Source organism: Orussus abietinus, unplaced genomic scaffold (genome assembly GCF_000612105.2).
Source record: "Orussus abietinus isolate OABI.00-Male unplaced genomic scaffold, Oabi_2.0 scaffold39, whole genome shotgun sequence".
Lineage (NCBI taxonomy): Eukaryota > Metazoa > Arthropoda > Insecta > Hymenoptera > Orussidae > Orussus > Orussus abietinus.
This window is the reverse complement of record NW_019394554.1, coordinates 188,515-214,132: the sequence shown is the minus strand read 5'-3', so window position 1 is coordinate 214,132 and position 25,618 is coordinate 188,515. Positions and strand designations below refer to the sequence as shown.

At 47.5% G+C, this 25,618-nt stretch overlaps 1 protein-coding gene across 10 annotated transcripts in view; it reads right to left on the bottom strand.

Annotated features, from left to right (window-relative positions):
- Positions 1–184: 184 nt before the first annotated feature.
- LOC105697544 (ankyrin-2) overlaps positions 185–25,618 on the bottom strand; it is an 87,605-nt gene continuing 62,171 nt past the window's right edge. For 5 of the 10 annotated variants that reach the window (XR_001103843.1, XR_001103845.2, XR_001103847.1 and 2 more), the window contains 6 exons: positions 12,358–25,614; positions 10,498–10,566; positions 8,162–9,619; positions 6,439–6,658; positions 3,268–3,346; positions 3,114–3,179 (listed from right to left, as the gene is read on the bottom strand). Coding sequence is in view for 3 of the 10 variants with exons in the window: in XM_012420910.2 (XP_012276333.1) it covers positions 3,050–3,179; positions 3,268–3,346; positions 8,162–9,619; positions 10,498–10,566; positions 12,358–25,614 (14,993 nt within the window). In the remaining 7 variants the exon portion in view is untranslated. Of the gene's footprint in view, positions 3,180–3,267; positions 3,347–6,438; positions 6,659–8,161; positions 9,620–10,497; positions 10,567–12,357; positions 25,615–25,618 lie in introns of all 10 variants that reach the window. The other 5 variants (XR_001103844.2, XM_012420910.2, XM_012420911.2 and 2 more) reach the window with 5 other exon arrangements.

Genomic DNA, 25,618 nt, shown 5'->3' with positions numbered 1-25,618 from the left:
CGACTGGTAGATGGTACCGTCATCGCGAGTGCGGGAACTCCTATGAGAAATTCGTTGCGCCGCCCTTGGGGGCAAAAAACGGTGAAAGCTAACGTATGAATCCAGAGGACAGCACAGGATGCAATCGCACGATCCTGCCTGTGAGCAATCTCCCAACTCATCTCTGTTAAAAATTGTAACTCGGTCGAGGGGGAAATACGATATTTTATTATTCATACTGTCGTCGAAAGTCCTATCACACAATAGTAGAGCTCTGAGACGCAATATTATCTCCTTAACAGTCGGTTGTTTCTTTTCTCTTTTAGCGCCTAGAGCGGGAGAAAGACTGCCATAGCTCGAAGATGCGGCGTGAGAGGTTTCGGAAAACTAAATCGTACAAAACGTTACGAAAATCGTAAGCCGTGTCGATCGGACGTCGCGAAGTCGTCGGGGAGGTTGCACGAAAAAGCCGACGCCTATTTCCGGATCCTCTTTTTTTTTCCCTATTTTTTTTTCTCCCCCTTTTCAGATCGTTTCGGCTAAGCATTCGGACGCTCGCATGTCGAGGGATTGCGCTCGGCGAGTTGCGGTTCTAAAACGCGAAAGGAAAGAAAAAGAGAGTACATAACGTCGTCCAAAGTTTAAGCATCGATCATCGATCGTTTTCGCAGGATCATCGGAATCGGGCGTCTCGCAAGGCGCCATTGAAATACCCTGTACACGTACATGGGACCGATCCAAGTTTGTCTGTTATCACAACGGAGTGGTTTTAGACATTATCGTTAGACATAGCGGTAGACGTATATAGGAGCGGTACAATGTATCTTTATTTTGATGCGCGGGTGATTGTGCCTTTGGTCCTTAGGTCAGGTGGGCTCTAGGCAAGTCTATCGAATGCATACTGGACAGATTACGGATACAATAATTTATAAATCTCGGAAGTGCGTCTTTTTTCACTCTTTCGTGTATATATATATATCTGTTCTTCTCGATATATTATATATTTATTTATTTGTATTTATTATCAATAGAGTATCTTTACGCTAGGAGACTCCTAAATATATACGCCGCACTGGGTGCGACCTTGACTTTTTATCTTTTTCCTTTATGTCCGGTTCTTGCCAAACCACGTCACACCGAAAGCTAATGGCGCCAAATGTCGAGACGATACGATCGTATTTTCTCTTTCTCGAGTCCAAAGCTCCCTTGTTAGGCTCGTTAGACCTCGCTTAAGTGGAAAATACGCCCCGCTCGATCGGTCTCGATAACTCCCGGGGGAAGGAGAGAGAGAGAAAAAAAAAGATAAGAGACGACGAATTCGCGACCGTCGAATACGGCGGTCGCCCGCTGAGCGAGCTTTGGAAATGAAACTGTTTCATCATCGTCTTTCAATGATTCCGATGCGTCATTATTACAACAGTACAGTAGTCATGTAAACACGTGTAAGTTATATATATATATATATATATAATATTTATATATATGTATACGTACGCTTAAGAAAAATAATTATAATGTACACAATTAAAAACTGTTAGGAAGTACATCCCGTTAAATAAGAGAAATTTATACAGTGTATACTCCGCTTGGCGAATAAGGACTGCCTCTTGCAGTTTCCCAGGTCGGGGATCGCTTGGAGAATTCTTCGGGTGTACTTATTTTAAATCGAGGATCCGAGTACGACGGTAAGTGGTAGTCAATTCGTAAAGTACCCATCCAGGATCGATCCGATTCCGCGTTTCTGGGAAACGACAAGTGGTCTATACACCTCGGACGTGTTGCGAAATGGCTAAGCGATTTTCGTTTCGTAGTCGAAGCTCTACAAAGAGCTTGCGCAGTTCGTTCGAGCCCTTACAGCCTAGGAAGCGATGCATGCGTGACGAACTTGACGATGCTACGAGACAAAGAGGACGCACCTCGACCTCGTCCTAGGGAAACGCGTCCTCTCCCACCGAGGAGAGGCTGTCTCGCCTTTCGGCCCGAACAACGCGGAGAAACACCCATTAGATATACCCTAAAACGCTCGTTTCTTCTTTTTTTTTTTACATTCCCCTCGCCAAGATGTCCCAGGACTCCGAATACCATTTCTGCACCCAGCGAGCGATCTCCTAAGCATCCCGCGAGACAAGTTTAATCCTTCCTGAAGAAAGTATTCCGGATTTTTGGGACGACCTGGTCTGCATCGAAAGCATTTCACGGCCTTACTTCGCGTGCTAAGGGCTATGTTCGCGGTCCGGGTCGCAGAAGAAGAGCTGATCATGGACGGGTTTAGCGTAGCTGGGTTTGAACTAGCTCGAAGCTAGTCGAACTAGCGTGCGAATTCGCCGCCCCGGAGAGAGGCGACGGCAAAGGCTAGGCCAGGATCTCGCTGCGGATTCGGTGCGGGTCGGTAGCCAAGAAAATTGTACGCTGTGGTACCGGAAAACGTTCCAAACCGAACCCCTTGGGACGTGATGCGTCTTTAGGGGTCCGGCTCCAAGGATGCGCAACTCCTCGAGGCCCTATCTCCATCGCGTCCTGGGTCCTGACCCAGTCGACGGGTTACAATTTCAAACGCGTAGTACGGTGTTTCCTATCTCGCTTAGAGTATCTCGCTCCATGGAATCCGTAATTTAGCCACAAGGGAAGGAAAGGCGTCTCGTCCATCGTCTTCGAGAACTCGGACCTTCCTATCCGGCGCAACCTTTCGTCGCGTATCGATAAATGTTCGCTTAGAATCTATCGCGAGGTGTCTGCAACGCATGTCCCGAGGGCATTCGCGAGTCGCAGCCTCCCGAAGATGATGCATCTCGGTGAAGATGCGAAGATGTCTCTCGTTGGTGATGGAACATCCTTCTTGCGGGGACCAGGTCCTGGAGCTTGGTGGTATCAACCTCGGGGCGATAAGCTGGCTCGATGCCCCGTATTGCTATCAGGGACGCCGAAGGACGCGCGAGGATGCGTCTTATCGGAGTCTGCGAGGATGCGTCTTATCAGGGGTCGCTAGATGCGCTCATCTCCGAGTGCACTCGCGAATCGCGAATCCTCGGGAGTCTCGCATCTGGAATCTCGCCGATCCCGTGGGAATCGTTCACTGGCCTCTCTTCTCTTCCGTCATGAACCTGTCGACGATCTTCTGCATGGAGTCGCGCAAATCCTCCGGCCCTCCCGACGCCGAGGTCGTGGTCGTCGTCGTGATCGTCCTCGTTGTCTTCGTTATTCTGAAAGGATCGACATAACGTTACACCTGGGTCTCTCTTGTACCTTTTATCCTATAATCAGAACGGCTCAACGGTGATTTCGGGGTACCTCGTTTGCCCATCGGGACCCATCTCCGTCGTGGTCGTTTCCATGTAAGTGGGCTCGTTGTGTTGCATGAAGTCAGACTCTGCGAGGGAAAAGACAACGATTAAGTAAAACTCGGCTCGTACGTTGACACTGTACGTCACGGTAGCTTATCACATTAAAAGACAAGTATCAATGGTGTACCTCTCAATTTTACTTCATGCCCAAGGGGTATAGTTTCTAGACACATATAAAAAAATTCACGACATCGCTAGGATAACAGTTTACAGTTACAAATAGTACGCACTTTCATTCAGCCAAATGTATTACGTATTTGCTTGGTTTTGCATGTAATATCGATGCGGTTAAAAACTTATCGCAAGAAACGCCTCGTGTATCGAGCCACTCGAGATCTCATTTGCATGTCGGATCTTAAAAGGATAATCGGCGAAATTGCACGATGCAGTCCCGACCTCGCGCATAATTCCCGAAAATAAGAAGACGGTATCGAAGATATTCCACCGACCTCACAAAATGAATATCCTCGCCCCTTTGTTAAAGAAAAGAAAATATTTCTATTGCTCTCGGATATAAATAATTTCAAGTCGGCCAATTTCCGCGAGCACTCGATTCGGATTTCTGAAGACGTCACCCGGTGACGGAATTTCTCTTTTTTTTCTCTCGACATTTTTCCAGATCGACAAAGTTTATTATCGGTCCCATATATTTTTTTTCACACATATAAAAAAAAATACAATTGTGCTGCGCGTCGACGAGCTTGTGCAAAGCGCCACTGAAGCGGCTGAACAAAGCGTTTAGCAGTTAGTCAATGTATATCTGTAGTCAACTTTCGCGAAAAAAAAAAAGAGTATATATAGATGCATATATTGATATATGTATGTATATATACTTCAGCTATGTGACCAGAGTAAACTCTTAAGGAGCGCGTACTAACTACTTTGGTTAGTATTGTTAGACGAACTCGCCGAGTACCGTGTAGTCGTATTACTCGGTAACTGCAGGTCGGATTCATTTACAGAATCTTTTCCTTTTTTTTTCCTTTTTCATCGTCTTTCTTTCCAGGCATTTTTACAGCTCCAGGCTTTCCGAGGTAGCTCGTTCTTCTTGCACACGTTACGGGAAGACAATGACTATTTATCGGACTACTCCTCTCAGGTGCAACAATCATCGCGCTGATTATTAGTACGTAGGAGTGGTTACTCGTTTGTACACGCGTGATAAGGATTACACGATAAAAAAAAAGAATCCTCTCGATAAAGGACCATCTCGAAGCACAAAACGTTTTCTTTCAAAAAGTCACGTTCAAATGGAGTAAAAGGTTATTATGTTTAATTAGGAAGAATTTTCTGTAAGAGGGAACCTTGCAGGTTATTGATTTATTTTTAAGGATTCCTTTATCGAGACGATTCTCATGTTCTTTTTTAATTCTCTTAGGCAGAGGGATTCTCTCAGGTGCGACAGACACATACGGAATTACGTCGACTAGGTATTAAATATTAAATATTAAATATTAGCACGGAGAGAAAGAGACAGGTGAGAGATACACGTTCCGTAGTTGCTCGTGTAGTTACTGGTAGCTGCTGGTAGTTACTCAGGGTGCAGAAAATACACGTGCCAGGCTAAACTCGACACTCTCTCGTGCACCTTAGAATTTATGCGCGCCTCTTCGGCGTCGATTTCTCATTATCTCATTTTACTTACATGAAGAGATGTGTAATATCACAAGTACGCATTCGCCTAACAATCCTAACTCGATACTTAAACGACACGATCGTTGGTCCCTCTACACTTTAGCTTTATCTTGAGATGTTCATTAATATGGGAGAGCTAGTAGGATCGTGGTGTACTAGAAAATATTGCAATAACTAATTAATTCCTCCGGCTAGCTCTAGGTACGTGCAACTAGACGACTCGTGATTCAAGCGAAAATCGTGGGAAAAAGTTCTACGGTGTACTGTGCAGAATAAAAAAAATAAATAAATAAAAATTGTTCACTACAAGTTCGTAAGGCCAGACGATCGGTATAATCAGGCTTGACAAGACATGCGAAATCCTGGCTGGAGGATCATGCAGAAAATTCTGGCTTCATCGGAGATACTCGTCCGATGCCTCAGAAAAATAAAGCTTGTGCGTGTCCAAGATCGCATGATACAAAACTTGCGTTTTTCCTCATATAAATGTTTTCTATTTTTTCTTTTTTCACATTTTTCTTTACGCATATTTACCGATCGGCGAGTGTCCCTTGAGAGTAAATCGTACGCCATAAAGAGAGCCGGCTAAATCTGCTTATGGATATTAAAAAGCACTCATTGCTTCGGACTCGGCAGCGGAATCGCGCTCTACGCTGAAATGCACTGAGAACGACAATGATGGATGAATTTTGAAAAAATTAAGATGGACAATTTTTCCTTTTTTTTTTAATTCCTTTATCTTTTCTTTTTGAAACGGATTGTCTTCTCATTGCAGTCCTTCTAAATCGCTTGATTCATGCTAGATTGTAGAATCATGTCTTACTATAAAGTCTTGGAGATCTAGGACTTGGAGTACTTGCGAGTCCCGGACTCGCTTGAACCTATCTGGCGGTACCTGTAACTTTGATTATTTCTCATCTTTGATAAATGCCGGCCAGGACTTATCTCTTACAAGGAGAGTTAAAGAAAACCCACCCTACCGCGTCTACTCGAGATTTCCTTTACACCCTAGTGGGAAAGAATTCGGTACTTCCTACGAAAGGGAATCAACCTAGTGGATTCCCCGTTTTTTAAACATTTTTGTGCCAAAAATTGAAACTATCCGTTCCTTTTCATTTTATCAGGGAACTCGGAATTTCCTTCATTTCCTTTCCAAGGGAAATAAGTCGGATTATTGGTAGTTAATTATCTCTAGTGAAATTACCACGAATCGTACCCAGCTCTTCTCTACACCTTGGTCTGAATGATTTAGGTATTTCTTACGAAAGGGAATCAAGGTACCTGGTGAATTCCGCTTTTTCTTGTTCTTTTTTTTTTTCAATACTTTTGGGCTAAAAATCGAAAGAACCCCTGACCCGCGACTTATTTCGAGGTCCCGAAAAAGTCGGAATTTTCGCAGGGAATTCGGAAGAGTTCCTCGTAGGGGAAACAAGTCGGATTATTGGTAGTTAATTATCTCTAGTGAAGTTACTATGAATCGTACCCAGCTTGCCTCGGGGCATGGCTGGACAGGGTGTGGATTGCACGTGGTTCCAGGGCAAGAATTAATGCGAGCAGGACCACCAACGTCGCGGTTGCGACGACCATCCAACATACGCAGCTCGGCTTTTCCCTAGTCTTCGTCCTAGGCATCTCACCAGTCCCTAGGGGACTGCTCTGTCCCAGGTGGTCTGAGCAGACCAATCGTATCGAACTGCGCGTTGCTTAAACAGTATGCCTTCCTTAGCTTTCTCGGCACTTCCTCTCTTGCCAATTAGTTCGCCCTGGGCGACATTCTCTGGCGAAACTTTTTTCGAATGACTCCTCTCCAAAGAAACGAAAAAGAAAAAAAAATGAAAAAAAAACCTGACCGCGAATCCAACGAGTTCCCCCAGCGAACCCCATTAAATCTGCGATCAGGATATGTTTTGTAATAACTTCGAAGGCTTCATTACAATTTTCCTTTTACTTTTTTTTTTTTTTTTTTGGAGAAAATGTCGCCAGGGATTAAAGCGTTTCGCCGGGGTCGGTACACGGAAATAGCAACACGGAGTCGTGGGACTGAAATAATTTACTTGAATTTCAGGTACTGAGTGGTTAATATTTTATACATATACTTGAGAGAGAAGCAGTAAATTTAAGACGACGAAGGTCTGCACTCTATGCGGTTAGGAATTATTAAACATGGAAGTTACGGCGTGGAATTTGCGTTTTATATCGAGGGAAACTCATGAAATTAGTGGCAGGAATTTTTAATTTTTTGGAGAATTGAATTAAACAATTTTTTTTTTATATATATGCGGCGAAAGAGAAGCTCTCATTGCTTAGGGGATATTGGAAAAGGCGTTCTCTGTTCAGGCCCCGGAATATTAAATAGAGAATTTGCAAAGAAGTTTGGATGTACATTTCAGTGGTTTCCTATTGTTGCTATTTCGTTATAACGACGCACGACGGCTAATACAGGGATGCCGATACGCACACACAGGATGATCGATGGCAACGCATTAAAATCCCAAAAGCTCCCGTTTGTAGCTAAGATAGTATAAATGGCGACGGGTTATCCCTTTTAGATTGACACGTGGAGATGAAAGCGATCCTGGAACGGGCCCTTGTGCTTCCTGCTAGCGACCAATAGGACACAAGTAGATTTATGCGGAATCCTCAAATCGGAATGACACCTATCCTCGACAAGCTTTGTTTTTCCGTTCTGGCAGCTGATTAAGACCTCGTGATGCCTGAAGTAGCTACCGATGTAACGTGCAGGGGGAATTACGCAACATGCAGATGAACATCCACCACCGACTGTACGTGCAAGCATGTCGCAAGATATCTCCTGTAGACTCGTGCAGCCTTTGTATATGATCCCCACACCCACGGCAACCTGGACTATGGACGAAACGAGATTCCTAAATCATAACATTCGATACAAAATTGCAGATTTTGCCGCTAAAAATAATTTACACCGATCACTTGGTACTAAAGGCGGTACGCCTTTGTACCTTTTGTACAGTCGTATCAAACCCTCGGGGTAAATTATAATGTATTTGGCAATAAAGAAGGCGGAAAAATCTGCAACTTCATCTTGAAGAAGGTAAGGCGTAGGACTTGTGGGTCGAAGATAAAAGGTTTGGCAGAGTCCAGTTCCAGGTTGCGAGGATGCATCACCGTGCCTGTATATGCAGATGGATATCTAGGTAACGGGTTAGCGGGATATGTACATTGCTTACTTAGAATGTTAGCTGTGAGTGAGGTACCTTGGTCGTCCTCCATCGGGGACAGCTCGGCCCCTTCATGAAGTGCGACATCCGACCCGCTGGAGCTGCCCAGAGTCCGCCTCTTGCAGGGAGACCGTCTCCTGGGTTGCGGTGAACTGTCACTGTCAGAGTCGCTGTTAAGTTCGTGCCTCGAGTTACCATTTTTAACGTAAACGTCCCCGTTGCCAGAGCTCGGCGAGGTGTCGAGGGAGAACTGAGTGTCCCAGTGTTCCTGTTCTCCAGACCTGCTGGTGGTCTCCCAAGTCTCGACTTTCCCATCGGACAGGTGTTTGGTAACTACTGTCTCCGTCCAAGAGTCGGGCTCCCCTGACTCCGACCTGACGGTGCTAATGGTCTCCCTTAAAATTCCAGAAGGACTCTCGCCTTCGAAAGACCCGGCCTCGACGATCAGCGACTTCGAGAGGTCTTCCTTGAAGTCGAAACCTTCGAGAGTACCGAGATCCCCAGCGTTGCTTCGGACAGTAGTTACGGTTCTCTCGACGGTACACTTCCCATCTTTGGAAGGTACTCCTGCCAAATCCTGGGAATAATCCACGCTTTTCGCTACTCCAGCGTCCTTGAATATGTCCTCATACGCCTCGGCAGGGATCACCTCCGTCACGGCGGTCTTTACGGTCCTTACCGTGAAGCTACTGTCTTTGGCGAACTCTTCGAGTTTCTCTTTAAACGCCCTCTCGCTGAAGTCGCGGGTGATCGGTTCCCCTGAGTCGCTAGCTACTGTCCCTGAGGTAGTTCTGACAGTAGTTACCGTTCTCGTCACGCAACTAGGATCGGATAGCCACGCACCGTCGTCCGGTAGCTCCCCACCGGAGGTCGTCGTCACGGTAGTTCTCGTGAAGCTACTGTCGTGCCTTACCTCATCATTATCCGCCCCGTCAGTAGTTTCTCCGGACCTGGTCACAGTAGTTACGGTCTTTACGATCCTGTCGCCTTTATCGAACTCTTCGGAGGAGGTAACTACGTCCTGTCTCTCGGTAGCTTCTTTCGGTTTCTCGTTGGCGGGTAGTATGTCTTCCACTGTAACTTTAGAAACCCCCCTGAGGGTCTTTGAAGCGACTTCCGACTTGTCTTTGGAGATGCTCTTAGCTACCGTAGTTTTGGTGACAGTAGCTTCTGTCTTTCGCTCTTCGGCGGTCTCTCGTATGTGCACTTTGACGGGGATTTTGCTTTTCGGGCTGGCTTTGGATTCCTCTTTCGGCTCCTTTCTTCGGGGCGATCTCACCTCGAGCTCTGGCAGTTTCGAGACGTGACTTTTCGTTGGCTGTGCGATGGATGTGTCTTCGAGGTCTAGATGAAGATCTGATTTGGTGGACGGCTTGGTGGAGTGACGCGGGGCGGGGACGGGTTGCTTTGTCGGAGTAGAAGTAGCATGCCTCTCTACAGTCCCATCAATCTCAGCCGAATCATGCCCTGACCCATCCAAAAGATGGACATCCAAAGGACACGGACAAGAACAGGAACAAGGACATAAAGCACATTGATACACACTAATGATTTCAACTCTAGTCCAGCTGTGAGGTGGGACTCGGACTCAGCATGTTGTCTCATATGTATATATGTATGGACGCATATATATAGAGAGAGAGAAATCGTGGAGAGCTAAGGTAAGTTAGTTAGTATCAATATTGCATCAGGATTAGTTTGTTCATGAAAACACTCATTAAATGGTGTCTAATATGTGCTTGGCCTTCGTAGGGAGGCGACGAGCTCACCGCCTTTCCTTTCTCGGGCGGGTCGACATTTTCTTCGAAAAACCTTTTTCATAATTACGCGTGATTGCAAAATGTAGGACGTGCACAAATGTTGGCGAGGAGGGTGCTCTGGTGCTCGAACACTTGGGTGCCCTTTAGTACTCTAAATATCTTGTTATCAAAATTTTTATCCCTTATCGATATATCTTTTCACGAGATTTCAGAGCACTGGAGTAATTAGTATCTTCCGAAAATTTGCAGTAAAATATCATTTCTCTCTTGCGTGATATCTTGAGGGAGATCGTTTTTAAAAATAGGCACCACCCCAGGACTCTGATTGCGATTTGATGCATTTTAATCCAGACTTGCCGAATGTCGAGCATCTTGATTAGGAGTTGTTAAAAATCGTCGATAGCTGGTCGTCTCCCGATAGAAGGCTTGCATAAAGTATCAGTTAGTGTGGAAGCGTCAGCAAGTGCTAACTATGAAAGATAAAGCTAAATATAACCGAGGGCACCAAAATAGACTTTGCTAACATACTGATCTTCGTCCTTATTCATAAAAAATTGGCGGGACTCGCGGTTTCGTGTACTTTACCTGCCGGTACTACCGATCTGGCCTCCTCGGCGAGAATTTGGGCCCTCCTGGTCGCCTCCTCGGTCACATCTGAAATGTGGAAAATCATTTTGACTACCGTGGAACCGACAATCGGCACATCCAAAGCAATGATCTCAACAAAGATTAGATGAATGATGTATTCCCTGCATGGCATACCTCGGTTCATGCTCGCTAGTCTGTGGTTTCCTGTTAATTCAATGAGAGTCATTACATTTTACTGCATAATAATAACACGTGATTCGTCTAGGTTACGCTATACGGGAAAGAAATACACAGCAATAAATCAAAAACTCTCTCTCTCTTTCTCTCTCGCTCGTGTCTCGCTAATTACCACGCCAAGTGACAAGGTGTCGCAAAACAGCATATAAGAAACCTGCAAAAAACATGCATCGAAACAACTCAGAAATCCAACGGAAGTCGGTGTATACGAAGGGAAATTAAATGTGGAAAGAGGCCAAAATTATACGTATATACACAGCAAAGAAAAAAAAGGGAAGATTTAATTCGGCGTGGCGGAGACATCGGGACGATCGGTGGATTTTCTCGACGCATTCATACCAGAAAGTGACATTCGATGAACTGCCCGATCATTTATTTTTTCCTTTTTTTTTTCTTCACATTTACTCCGATTGGTCGAGCTGCTCGAATGACGACAAGTGCGAGAGTAAGTGATACTCGTCGAGTCGAAGAGATTGCCGTGTACGTGTATAATGGGGTTGCTGCACAATCCCTTGTGTAATTCATTTATAATTAATTTTTTTATCTCGACACATTCGTCGATTTTTGGGATGGTAATTACAATTACGACTGAGTACTCACGGTTATTATCACACACGCTTTATGATTAAATGTTACGGTATTACCAATCTCGTGAATTGTTGTTAACGGTATGAAGGTGATATTACTCAGGTGTAAATATAATTAACCTGTGGAATGGTGAAATCAATGACTTTAATCCTCTAACGATTCGTGATAAGTAAATCAATAAGAATTTTTCATGAGATATTGTATTTGAAAGGACGTTTATTTAAAAAATATGTTAAATAACCATTTCAGGCAATTATTCCACTTAAGCGCAACAACCCCATTCCTAAAGATGCAATGGGATGAGTTAAATTTTATTCGAGTTTCGCGTTAATATATTGAAATGATGATACAAATGAACGAAAAAGAGAACGATGAAGCCAGTAGCGAACGAATTCCAATAATGCCTCGTGTTTAAATAATGAAATCAGAAAATCGATAGTTCCTAGGAACTAAGATATTTCATATTCTCAAAAATCTACAATTTCCAAATATGAAGAAAAAAAAAAAAACTCATTTCTCCCAGATATCCCCTATTCCATAAGCTCCAATTTCACAACAATGGCAATTATCCCGGATAAAAATAAATTTTGGTGAATCACCCAGAGATCATTTTGTCAAAATCCATGCTTGCAGAAACCCGTGAAAAAAAAAAGAATTAGATTAAAAATTTCAAAACACCCTGAAAAATCAGTGTCGACTGAATTTCAGATCCTAGGATCCAGTTTACGAAGACCCCGAAGTGTATGAACCGTCGAGGCCCTCCCCTCACTTTTTAGCGTGAATGTCGTATGTTGAAATGGCCGATTAGCGTGTGTTACTGTTAAGTAGGTGAATGAAGTTAGATGGTTAGACGCATGGTGGAGGTGCATCGTTACTCGCTCGCCTCGGCCGGTGTAAACTGAGGTTACATAAAGCATTAAACTTAATTAATCATGTTACACACAGCTGGTATGTAATATATCCATGTATATATGTATATATATACGTAATATATATAGAGTATATATGTATAACGCAATTGTTGCAAGATACCTTTAATGCTACCATCAGTGAACTCGGCGGGGCTGGGTGGTGGGGTCGCCGCCGTACGCACAGATTTAGTAACGACTGTGGTCACGGTTTGACGTGCACGAGGCTCGAGGTGCTCCAATCTACTCGAAACCCCGGCTATCAGCCTATCCGACCTTTCGGACCTTTCAGACTTCTCTACCGAACTCTCCACTACCGACACTACCGAGACCTTCTCCTTCAGGGGGCTAACTTTTTGCGGAATGCGCGAGGGGGACGTCTTGGACCTGGACTCGGACCCTGAGGAGCCTGTTCCCTGATCGCTAAGCCTACCCAACAACTCCGAAGACTCTAAGGTAACTTCCGACTCGGTAGCTACCTCGTCCCTGACTATCTGAGAGTCCCTAGGAGGCGAGGAAACGTCGTAGCTACCCGAGACCGTGGCGGCTCCGGACATGCGTTTGGTGTCCTCCCAAAACTTCTCCGAAACACCCTTGATGCCCTCGGCGGCGTGGTCCACCTCTTTTGCGATCTTGTGTGTGGCGCCCTTCGCCCCCTTCACCAGGCTGGAGACCACGCCACCCTTGGGTTTCTTTGATTTAGATTTTTCCTTGTCGGATGGCTCCCTGTCCGGAGGGCTCCTGGATTGCACCGGAGAACCGGAGGACGTGGGGTAGTTGGTCCGGTGGGCGACGTTCCTGGTGTCTTCCAGGAATTTCTGGGTCGCCACTTTGGGGTCCACCGAGGCTGGGGTGTATTGGACCTCCAGGGGAGAGTCGAAGGAGACCACGTGGGTCTCCTCTTTCTTCGATTCCAGGGATTTTTTCCCTGGACTCGAGGATTTCTTCGAGGATTCGGGGCTCTTCGTGGTGTCCTTCGAGGGGTCTTCCTTGCTCTTGATTTCTTTGGAAGGGACCTCTTCTTTCGCATCTTTGCTGGGTCTGGACGGGGATTCCACTCGCTTTGATCTTTCCTCCTCCTCCTCCTCCGCTTCTTCTTTGGTCTCTTCCCAGAACTCTTTCACCTCCTCCGTAACTTCGCCCACCGCGTGCTTCGCTCCTTTTATGATGCCGGATAGAAGACCTCCGCTTTTCTCCTTCGTCTTTTTGGCCTCTTTCGTCGTCTTCTCCTTGACGCTTTCCGCGGTGTCCGCGACTGCTTCCGCACCTGACTTTATCTTGTCTTTGACGATCTGAGCGTCTTCTTTGACTGTCTTCTTCGTGGACTCTTTCGCACCCTTTGCCGACTGAGCTAGATTCTCGGCCTTGCTTTTCACTTCCTTTGCAGCCTTGTCGGTCGTTGATTTAACGGAATCGACCACTTTCTTCTTGTCTTCGGTCAGTTCCTTCGATACTTTATCCTTCGCGTCCTTTACGTCACCGACGACTTTGTCTTTTGCCTCTTTTGCGCTCTTCGCCGCTTCTTCGGCAGCCTTTCGTGCGCGCTCCTCCTCTTCAGCGGCTTCTTCCTTCGTTTCGTCCCAGAACTCCTTTACGTCGTCCGTTACTTCTTCCACGACGTGTTTTGCACCTTCAATGATGCCCGACAGAAAACCACCACTCTTTTCCTTGGCCTGTTTCGCCTCCTTTTCTGCCTTCTCCTTGGTAGCTTCGGTTGCATTCGCGACAGCTTCGGTTCCAGTCTTCACCTTCTCCTTCACGATTTCGGTGTCCTTTTCCACCTCCTTCCTCGCAGCATCCTTGACGCTTTTAGCTCCATTGCTTACAGATTGCGCGACATCTTTCGCCCCCTTTTTTACTTTCGCAGCTTCCTTTTCAACTTTGTCTTCGGTTGTCTTAATTGTATCTACAACCGCATCGCGACCCGCTGCTGCTTTTTCTGCAACCCTATCCTTTGCAGCCTGCGCAGCATCTGCAACCTTCTTCGAGTCCTTTGAGATTCCCTCTGATATTTTATCTTTTGCATTTTTCGCTTCTTTCGCAATTTTGTCCTTTTCGTCCTTGATGGATTTTGCAGCTTCTTCGGCGGCACGTCGAGCGCGCTCTGCCTCTTCAGCTGCCTCTTTTTTAGTTTCGTCCAGGAACTCCTTTACTTCGTCCGAAACTTCGTCGGCACTTTGCTTGGCTCCTTTAAAGATCCCGGAGAGAAATCCACCTGTCTTTTCCTTGGCTTTCTTTGCCTCCTTCGCGGCTTTGTCTTTAGTAGATTCGGCTACATCTGCAGCGGCTTCTGCGCCAGATTTTATTTTCTCCTTCACAATTTCAGCGTCCTCCTTGACGGCGTCTTTTACACCTTTTGCTCCATCGCTCACGGACTGTGCCGCATCTTTTATGTCCTTTTCTACTTTGGCAGCGCCTTTTGCAATCTTTTCTTCCGCCACTTTGGCAGAATCCACTACGGCATCTCGTCCTTCAGCTGCTTTCTCTACAGTCTTATCTTTCGCAGCTTTGGTTGCATCGGCTAATTTCTGCGCATCCTCGGAAAGCTCCTTGGAAATTTTGTCCTTGACATCCTTGGCCTCTTTCGCAGCCTTATCTGCCGCTTCCTTGGTTTCCTTTGCTGCCTTATCAGCAGCATCCTTTACAGATTTTGCAGCCTTATCCGCAGCATCCTTTGCAGACTTTGCAGCATCTTCAGCTGCCCGCCTGGCGCGTTCTTCCTCTTTTGCAGCTTCCTTTCTCGTCTCTTCCAAGAACTCCTTTACATCGTCCGTAACATCATCGGCGCTCTGCTTCGCTCCCTTGAAGATGCCAGACAAAAATCCATCGCTCTTTTCTTTTGCCTTCTTCGCCTGTTTTGCAGCTTTCTCTGTAGCCGATTCGGCGGCCTCGACGGTGGCTTCGGCTCCAGACTTGATTTTATCTTTCACAATTTTTGCGTCTTCCTTCACTTCCTCCACCGCCAAGTCCTTCGTAGCTTTCGTTTTATCCGCCACGGATTTAGCGGCGCCCTTTACTCCCTCTGCAACTGCAGCAGCGCCTTTTGCAACTTTTTCACTTGCCGCTTGGGCAGAATCTGCAACCGCGTCACGACCTGCTACTGCCGTGTCTGAAACTTTATCTTTCGTTGTCTTCAAGGCGTCGGCAATTTTCTGCTTATCCTCGGAAATTTCTTTAGATGCTTTGTCTTTTACATCCGAAAGACCTGCCGCGACTTTGTCCTTGGTGTCTTTGACGCTTTTGGCTGCATCTTCTGCAGCCTTCCTTGCGCGCTCCTCTTCTTCTGTAGCCTCTTCCTTTGTCTCGTCCCAGAATTCTTTGACATCCTCGGTCACTTCATCCACGGCATGTTTTGCGCCCTTGAAGATGCCCGACAGAAATCCGCCGGATTTTTCCTTGGCTTTCTTCGCCTCCTTTGCTGCTTTGTCCTTGGTAGATTCTGCAGCATCTGCAACAGCCTCTGTGCCGGATTTTATCTTCGCCTTCACGATTTCAGCATCTTCTTTGACTGCATCCTTTGCACTCTTTGCACCATCGCTCACAGACTGGGCAGCGTCCTTTAGATCTTTCTCTATTTTGGCAGCTCCTTTGACGACTTTTTCTTCTGTCACTTTTACAGTCTCTACCACTGCATCTCGTCCTGTTGCAACTTTTTCTGCAGCCTTATCTTTCGTTGCTTTGGCGGCATCGGCGACCTTTTGAGCGTCTTCTGAAATTTCTTTCACGACCTTGTCCTTGGCCTCCTTCACATCCTTCGCAGCCTTGTCTTTTGCATCTTTTGCAGATTTCGCAGCGTCCTCTGCCGCCTTTCTTGCGCGTTCTTGTTCTTCCGATACCTCCTTTTTCGTTTCCTCCAAGAAGCTCTTGACGTCATCGGTGACTTCTTCAGCTCCTTGTTTCGCACCCTTGAAGATGCCGGATAAAAATCCTCCAGTCTTGTCCTTGGCCTTTTTCGCCTCCTTTGCGGCTTTGTCCTTAGTAACTTCTGCGGCATCTGCAACAGCCTCTGTTCCAGATTTTATCTTCTCCTTCGCGATCTTAGCATCTTCTTCGACTGCATCCTTTGCACTCTTTGCACCGTCGCTCACAGACTGGGCAGCATCCTTTACATCTTTCTCTACTTTGACAACTCCTTTAACGACTCTTTCTTCGGTCACTTTAACAGTTTCGACCACTGCATCTCGTCCTGCTGCAACTTTTTCTGCGGCCTTATCTTTTGTTGCTTTGGCGGCATCGGCAACTTTTTGAGCGTCTTCTGAAATTTCTTTCACGACCTTGTCCTTGGCCTCCTTCACATCCTTCGCAGCCTTGTCTTTTGCATCCTTGGCAGATTTTGCAGCATCCTCTGCTGCTTTCCTGGCACGCTCTTCTTCCTCCGCTGCCTCCGTCTTCGTTTCATCCCAGAACTCCTTAACGTCATCCGTCACTTCATCGACGGCATGCTTTGCACCTTTAAAAATGCCCGACAAAAATCCTCCACTCTTGTCTTTTGCTTTCTTTGCTTCTGATGCGACATCGGCAACCTGTTGGGCATCCTGCGAAACTTCCTGTCCAACCTTGTCTTTTGCGTCTTTTGCACTGGCTACGGCTTTGTCCTTATCATCCTTCGCAGCTTTCGCAGCTTCCTCAGCTGCTTGTCTTGCTCGTTCTTCTTCTTCGGCCGCTTCCTTCCTGGTTTCTTCTAAAAATGCTTTCGCATCATCCGTAACTTCCTCTGCAGTGTGTTTGGAGCCTTTGAAGATGCCAGACAAGAATCCTCCAGCCTTCTCTTTAGCCTTCTTCGCCTCCTGCGTCGCCTTCTCCTTTGCAGATTCAGCAGTCTCAGCAACGGCTTCTGCTCCAGACTTCACTTTATCCTTTACAAACTCAGCATCTTCCTTCACTTCTTTGCTGACACTTTCCTTTGCACTTTTTACTCCCTCGCCTACTGAATGTGCAGCCACCTGCACATCTTTTCGCACCTCGGCAGCTCCTTTCGCAACTTTGTTCTCTGTTTTCTGCACGACTTCTGTCACTCCATCTCGCGTTGCACCTGCCTTTTCCACGACAGCGTCTTTTGCCGTTTTCGCAGCGTCTGCAATTTTTTTAGCATCGTCTGTTATTTCCTTTGCAATTTTGTCCTTGACATCCTTGACACCAGCGGCAGCCTTGTCCTTGGCATCCTTTACACTCTTGGAAGCGTCATCAGCCGCTCGTTTGGCACGCTCCTCTTCCTCTTCTGCTTCTTTCTTCGTCTCGTCTAAGAATTCCTTAACGTCATCTGCAGCTTCATCAGCTGTATGTTTCGCTCCTTTGAAGATCCCAGACAGAAATCCGCTGCCTTTTTCCTTGGCCTTCTTCGTCTCTTTTACAGCCTTCTCTTTCACCGCTTTAGCACCTTCGGCAACGGACTGAGCAGCGTCCTTCGTCTCTTCAGCAACTTTTTCAGCACCTTTCGCAGCTTTATCGGCTGCTGCTTTCGCAGCTTCGTCAACGGTTTCTTTCCCGGCAGTTAATTTCTCGAGAGTTTCTTTCTTCGCAGCTTCGGCAGCGTCTGCAACCTTCTTCGCATCTTCGGCGACTTCTTGAGTTATTTTGTCTTTCGCGTCTTTAACACCTTTTGAGGTCTTATCTCTGGCCTCTTTAGCAGCTCTGGCAGCGTCTTCGGTAGCTTTCCTTGCTCGCTCTTCGTCCTCTGCTACTTCCTTCTTGGTTTCATCCCAGAAGTCCTTGACATCTTCTGCAACCTCATCAGCACCTTGCTTGGCACCCTTCAGGATCCCCGAGAAAAATCCACCGGCCTTCTCCTTGGCTTTCTTGGCCTCCTTTGCAGTTTTCTCTTTTGCAGCTTCGGCAGACTCCGCCGTAGCTTCAGCTCCAGATTTTACCTTTTCCGATACGGACTTTGCCTCGTCCTTCACCTGCTTTGCCATCGAATCCTTCGCGGTCTTTGCTCCCTCGCTCAATCCTTGCACCGTCTCTTTTGCAGTTTCCACAATACTTGCTGCTCCTGCTGCAACTTTGTCACTGGTAGATTGTGTAGCATCTGCGACCTTCTTTGCGTCCTCGGAAATTTCCTTCGAGATCTTATCCTTGGTGTCCTTGAGGTCCTTCGAGGCCTTGTCCTTTGCTTCCTTGAGGCTCTTCGAGGCTTCTTCGGCAGCTTTTCTGGCACGCTCTTCCTCCTCTGCAGCTTCCCTCCTTGTTTCTTCGAGAAATTGTTTAGCGTCATCGGTAACTTCTTCAGCAGTGTGCTTTGAGCCTTTGAAGATGCCGGACAGGAATCCTCCAGCCTTCTCTTTGGCTTTCTTCGCCTCCTTCGCAGCCTTGTCCTTCGTGGCTTCGGCGGAATCTGCAACTGCATCTGCCGCGGATTTTACCTTCTCCTTCACGAGTTTGGCATCCTCCTCAATTTCCTTTTCGACACTCTCTCTCGCAGATTTTGCTCCCTCGCTGACGGACCGAGTAGCACCTTTTACGTCTTTCTCTATCTTTGCAGCCCCCTTTGCAACTTTATCCTCCGCTTGTTTCACTGCATCTGCCACGGCATCATGACTTGCTGCAACAGTTTCCACGGTCTTATCCTTCGCAGCTTTCGAGGCATCCGCGATTTTCTGAGCATCGTCAGAGATCTCTTTTGCAACTTTGTCCTTTACGTCCTTCGCTCCGGCTATGGCTTTGTCTTTTTCGTCTTTGGCAGCCTCTGCAGCTTTTCTAGCGCGCTCTTCTTCCTCGGCCGCTTCCTTTTTAGTATGTTCCAGAAATTGTTTGGCATCGTCAGTTACTTCTTCCGCGGTGTGTTTTGCGCCTTTGAAGATTCCAGACAAAAAGCCTCCGGTCTTCTCCTTAGCCTTCTTCACTTCCTTCGCTGCCTTGCTCTTCGCAGTTTCTGCGGTTTCAGCAACGGCTTCAGCTCCGGCTTTGGCCTTGTCTTCTACAACTTTAACATTTTCTTTGATTTCTTTGCTGATGCTTTCTTCAGCCTTGGTTGCCCCCTTGCTGACGGTCTGGGCAACATCCTTCGCCCCTTTCACAATACCGGCAGCTCCTTTTGCCACTTCTTGCTCTGCTTTCTTCGCAGTATCCACAACCGCATCTCGTCCTGCAGCTGCTGTTTCCACAGTTTTTTCTTTCGCCGCTTTGGCTGCATCCCCAATTTTCTGGGCATCGTCCGATATTTCCTTTGTCACTTTGTCCTTCGCCTCTTTCACGTCCTTCGCAAGCTTGTCCTTCGCGTCTGCAGAGTCTTTTGTGACTTTATCCTTCGTGTCTTTGACGCTTTTCACAGCGTCCTCTGCAGCTTTCTTGGCCCGCTCTTCTTCTTCTTCGGCTTCGTCCTTCGTTTCGTCCCAGAATTCCTTCACGTCTTCCGTCACTTCCTCTACCGCGTGTCTCGCGCCCTTAAATATGCCGGACAGGAATCCTCCGCTCTTCTCTTTGGCCTTCTTTGCCTCCTTTGCTGCTTTCTCTTTAGTAGCGGAAACTGCATCAGCAGTTGCGCTGACGCCAGATTTGATTTTTTCTTTCACGATTTTCGTGTCCTCCTTTACCTCTGCAGCTGCAGAGTCTTTTGTAGCCTTAGCTCCTTCCGCCAAGGAGTGAGCAGTGTCTTTGGCGCCTTCCACGACTCCGGCGATTCCTTTTGCAACTTTGCCACTCACGGTCCTTGCTGCATCGTCCACTTCGTCTACACCTGCAGCCACTTTTTCGGAAGCTTTGTCTTTAACGTCCTTCGCGACAGTGGAGACTTTCTTTACATCTTCGGAGAGCTCCTTTGCAATTTTATCCTTGGCCTCTTTAGCTTCAGCTTCAGCCTTGTCCTTTGCATCCTTAACGCTCTTTGAGGCATCTTCTGCAGCTTTTTTGGCGCGCTCTTCTTCTTCTGCAGCCTCTTCCTTAGTCTCATCCCAGAATTCTTTGACATCCTCTGTTACTTCACCCACGGCGTGTTTCGCGCCTTTGAAAATGCCCGACAAAAATCCTCCACTCTTCTCCTTTGCTTTCTTCGCTTCTTTCGATGCTTTCTCCTTTGCCGATTCCGCAGCCTCGCCTACAGCTTCGACGCCTGATTTGGCTTTTTCCTTTACTAATTTCGCATCTTCTTTGATTTCTCTACCGACACTGTCCTTTGCTCTTGCAGCCCGGTCTCCAACTTCCTGAGCAGTGTCCTTTACGGTCACCGCACCTTTAGCGATCTTTTCTTCCGTGGTTTTAACTGCATCTGCCACTGCATCTCGTCCTGCAGCAACCTTTTCTGCGGTTTTATCTTTGATTGCTTTTCCAGCATCTGCAATTTTTTGGGCGTCGTCGGATATCTCTTTCGCCACCTTATCCTTAGCATCCTTGACGTCTTTCGCAATTTTCTCTTTCGCGTCCTTGGCGTCTTTAACGGCTTTTTCCTTTGCTTCTTTAGCGGACTTAACAGCCTCTTCGGCAGCTCTTCTCGCCCGTTCTTCTTCTTCTGCAGCTTCCCTTTTCGTGGTTTCCAGGAATTCCGAAACATCATCTACAACTTCTTCGGAAGTGTGCTTCGCACCCTTGAAGATGCCCGACAAGAAGCCGCCGGTTTTCTCCTTCGCTTTCTTCGCCTCCTTTGCAGCCTTTTCCTTGGTTGCTTCAGCTGCATCTGCAGTCGCTTCAACGCCGGATTTCACCTTATCTTTGACTAACTTCGCGTCTTCTTTGACTTCTTTGCCGACAGCGTCTTTTGCCTTTGCAACCTGTTCTCCAACTGCATGTGCAGCGTCCTTTACTCCTTCTGCCACAGACGATGCAGTTTTCACGACTTTCTCTTCAGCCTTTTCCTTTGTTGTTTTCGTTGAATCCACGACTTTCTTCGCATCATCTGAGATCTCTTTTACCGTCTTATCCTTCGCATCCTTGACGTCCTGTGCTGCTTTTTCCTTCGCTTCTTTCGCGGACTTCGCAGCTTCTTCTGCAGCTTTTTTCGCACGCTCCTCTTCTTCGGCGGCTTCTTCCTTGGTATCATCCCAGAATTCTTTCACATCCTCGGTTACGTCATCTACGGCGTGTTTCGCACCCTTAAAGATGCCTGATAAAAATCCACCAGTTTTTTCTTTCGCTTTTTTCGCTTCTTTCGCGGCCTTTTCTTTCGTCGCTTCCGCTGCCTCGTCTGCAGCTTCAACGCCTGACTTGACCTTATCCTTTGCTAATTTCGCATCTTCCTTAATTTCTTGACTGACAGCGTCCTTTGCTTTTGTAGCCTGGTCACCGACTTCACGTGCAGTGTCCTTTGCACCTTCCGCAATTGCAGATGCACCTTTAGCGATTTTCGCCTCCGTTGTCTTAACTGCACTCACCACTGCGTCCTTCCCTGATGCCACTTTTTCCGCGGTTTTGTCCTTTGCTGCTTTCGCCGCGTCCGTGACTTTTTGTGCATCCTCCGAGACCTCCTTCGTTATTTTATCCTTCACATCTTTTATATCTTTTGCCGCTTTATCCTTCGCATCTTTTGCGGACTTCGCAGCTTCTTCCGCAGCTTTCTTCGCTCGCTCTTCTTCTTCGGTCGCTTCTTCCTTAGTTTCTTCCCAGAATTCCTTCGCCTCTTCGGTGACCTCGTCTACCGCGTGTTTCGCACCTTTGAAAATGCCTGATAAAAATCCTCCACTCTTCTCTTTTGCCTTTTTCGCCTCTTTCGCTGCTTTCTCTTTAGTTGCTTCCGCCGTCTCGCCGACAGCTTCGACACCGGATTTGACTTTATCCTTCACGATTTTCGCATCTTCCTTAATTTCCTGGCTAATGGCATCCTTTGCTGCCTTGGCATCATCCTTGACACTTTGTGCGGTTCCCTTAACCCCTTCCTTCACCTCAGCTGCACCCTTCGCAATTTTTTCTTCCGTTGCTTTAGCTGCATCTACAACTGCATCTTTCCCTACTGCAACTTTTTCCGCTGTTTTATCCTTCGCTACTTTCGCCGCATCCGCAACTTTCTGCACGTCTTCTGCCACCTCTTTCGCTATTTTATCCTTTGCATCTGTCACATCCTTCGTTGCTTTGTCCTTCGAGTCCTTTGCAGATTTCGCAGCCTCTTCGGCAGCTTTTCTCGCGCGCTCTTCTTCTTCCACCGCTTCTTCCTTCGTTTCTTCCCAGAACTCTTTTACGTCTCCGGTAACCTCGTCAACGGCGTGTTTTGCACCCTTGAAGATGCCAGACAAGAATCCACCACTCTTTTCCTTGGCTTTCTTCGCTTCTTTCGCGGCTTTATCCTTACTCTCTTCAGCTGTATCTACAATGACCTCTTCTCCAGCTTTCGCTTTGTCTTTAGCTTGCTTCGTCGCTTCCTTCACCTCCGTCGCTACCGCTTCGTCTACCTCCTTTGTTTTATCCGCCAATTTCTTAGCAGCATCTTTTGCACTCTCCACGACTCCATTAGTTCCTGCAACATGTTTATCAGCTTTTTTAGCGGGATCGCCAGGACGATAATCGTCGTGAATGAGGTTGGCGGCATTTCTGGTGTCCTCCAAAAATTTGGCCGTTGCTACTCGGACTTCTTCATCTCCACTATCCACGGAAACGTCGGTGGAAGAGCTCTTATCCTTTGATCTACTTCTTCTCTTGACCGCGGTCTTTGGGCTCTTAAAGATGCTGAAGATCCCTCCGCTTTTATCCTTGGCATCTGTCGGCATGTCCTTCGCCTCACCAACTTGTCTCTCCAGCATTTCCCTCTTCGCTTCGTTGACTTCATCGATCAGAGACGATTCTGGACGATGATCGCCATTTCGTTTTCCAACGAGACTCTCTTCTCCAGGGTGGCGCATGCTGTCTGCCGTTTTTCTAGTATCTTCCAAAAATTTGCTCGTCGCATTTCTTAAGTCCTCGTCAGCTTCGAACGAAGTATCCTGCGAAGAGACCGGCTCCTTCGACTTCCCTCGTTTCTTCGTCTTCAGCTTCGGGCTCTTGAACATGCCGAAGAAGGCGCTGCTCTTCGAGTCGTCTTCGGAGTCCTTTCCATCGTCGGTTGATTTTTCAGACAACTCCTTGATCGTTTTCGGCACCTCCTTCTCGGAAATATCCTCCGAGCTGCTGGTAATTCTCTTGGAAAGGACCTCTTTCGGCTCCTCCTTCGCTTTTTTTGCGACATCCTTGCTCGACTTCTTGTCGGCTTCGACGCCGTCGACCTTTTCGGTGATTTTAATTTTCTCAGCGATGGTTACTTCGTAAGAAGTACCTTTGATTTTCTCCTTCGGGGTGTCCTCTTCGTAATTCCTCGCGACGAATCTGTCCATGGAGTCCTTCCTGTTCTCTTTGCTCACCTCACCTTCGACGGTGCTCTCGGCAATTTTTTTGGTGTCGTTCAAAAACTTCGCAGTGGCAATCCTCAGCTCTTCGTCTCCGCTGTCAAAAGACGTCTCCTTGGAAGAGCTCTTGTCTTTCGACTTGCTTCGTTTCTTCCCCTTCGTCTTTGGGCTCTTGAAGATGCCAAAGAACCCGCCACTCTTATCCTTGACCTCCTCGGCAGCTTCTTTCGCGTCTTCCAATGCCTTATCTTTGGCTTCTTCAACATCCTCAACGACATCGCCGACTTTCTTAGCGACCTCTTTCGCTCCGCTTTTTGCTTTGTCGCTGATTTCGTCGGAAGTATTAACGACCTCTTCGCGAGTTTTCTGGACGCCATCTTTAATGTCCTTTATCGCTGCATCCTTGATTTCCTTGCCTTCGTCGATGGCCTTCGTAGACTTGTCGGCTGCAGACTTAAGAAAGTCTTCAGCTTCTCTTGCGGTTGCGTGAACATCCTGTTTAATTTCAACGACAACCTTCTTCGTCCCCTCCTTCACTGCGTCCTCGGATTTCTTCGCTTCTCCTTTCAGGGTCTCGACGTCTTTGCCAAGCTTATCCTTAATGTTTTTGACTTCGGAGCTCGCTTCCTCCGTGTCCTTCTTCACCTTAGCTTCGGCAACCTCTGTGCTTCGCCTCGCATCATCTGCAGCCGAGTCGATATCATCGGCAAGTTTTTCCTTCTTCCCCTTGACTCCCTTGAAGAAGCTGGAGAAGAAGCCGCCCTTCTCCTTCCCATCATCCGCATCGTCTTCACTAGTCGCACCCTGTACTTCGGGCTTCTCCTTGACCTGGGCAGTCTTCTCCTTGGAATCTTGCGAAATTTTCGCGTCCTTGGGGGACATCTCGTGTACCTGCAGAATCGTAGCAGTTTTCCTGGAGTCGCTCAAGAATTCCGCCGTCGCGAGTATAGGATCGACAGGTTCTCCGCTGACTGCAACCAAAGGTGCTCCCAGAAGCTTATTTTCGCGATGAGTGGCATCGGCGACTCTTCTGGTGTCCTCCAGGAACTTCTTCGTAGCCTCCTTGGTGTCCTCATCTCCGCTATCGAAGGACAGGTCCTTGGAGTCCCTGGACTTCCCCTTCTTCAGCTTCGGAGTCTTGAACATGCCCGAGAAGAGTCCTCCGGATTTCTCCTTCTTCTTCCCTTCCGGTCCCAAATCCTCCTTAGATCCTTCAGCAGTTTGCTGAGCATTATACACGACTTCATAGGCAGAAGCGCGTTTATCATCGGCAGGTTTCTCCTTCGCAGGAGACTCCTTCCCAGCCTTCCCCTCCCCCTTCTTCAGGGTCCCCTTGCCATCCTTCTTCTCCTTGGACTTCTCGTCCACCTCCTTCCCCTCCTTCGACATCTTCTCTTTCTCACTCGAGATCTCCTTCTTCATCGAATCCGCGTCAGGGTACACCTTGACGACGCTCTTGGTGACCCCATCTCTACCATCGTCCTTCCCTTTGACGCCAGAAACCTTCCCTTGAGCGCTCTCTACCTTGGGTCCCTGACGTACCCTACCATCCTGACCTACCTCAACCTCCGTAACCGAGCCGGACACGATGACCTTACCCTTCAGAGGATCTACTCTATCCGTCGCACTATCCTGACCGAAGGAAACCAAAGTGGGTCCTTTTAATGTCACTATTTCCGTCGTCGTCGTGATTTCCGTGGTCACGGTCGAGTCCGTTCTTTCCTCCCTAACGACGGTTTCCAATTCCTGCCCAGTCCTGGCTACGCCTATCACAGGGTCGGAAGGACCGAAGAAATGGGTCTCACCGAATGGAACCGAACCTACGGATTCCTTGACCACCGTGGTCTCGGTTACGACTGTCTGACCTAAACTCGGGTCATCTTGTCTAGTGACCACCGTCTTCGTCGAGACGGTGGGCACCCTCGGGTCTACTTTACCTCCCACGGGACGCTGCCTTTTAACTACCGGTGGTTCGACATCCTGAAGACCTTCCGATTGGAGCGAAACTATATGCTCTACTCGAGCTGGTTGCTGACCTACCGCACCTTCGATCCGCTCGTCCTCGCGCACATCATCATCAAAAACCACCGACCACCCTTCCTTCGCTAACTTCCCCTTCTCTTTCTCAGCGTCTTGTATTACACCTGT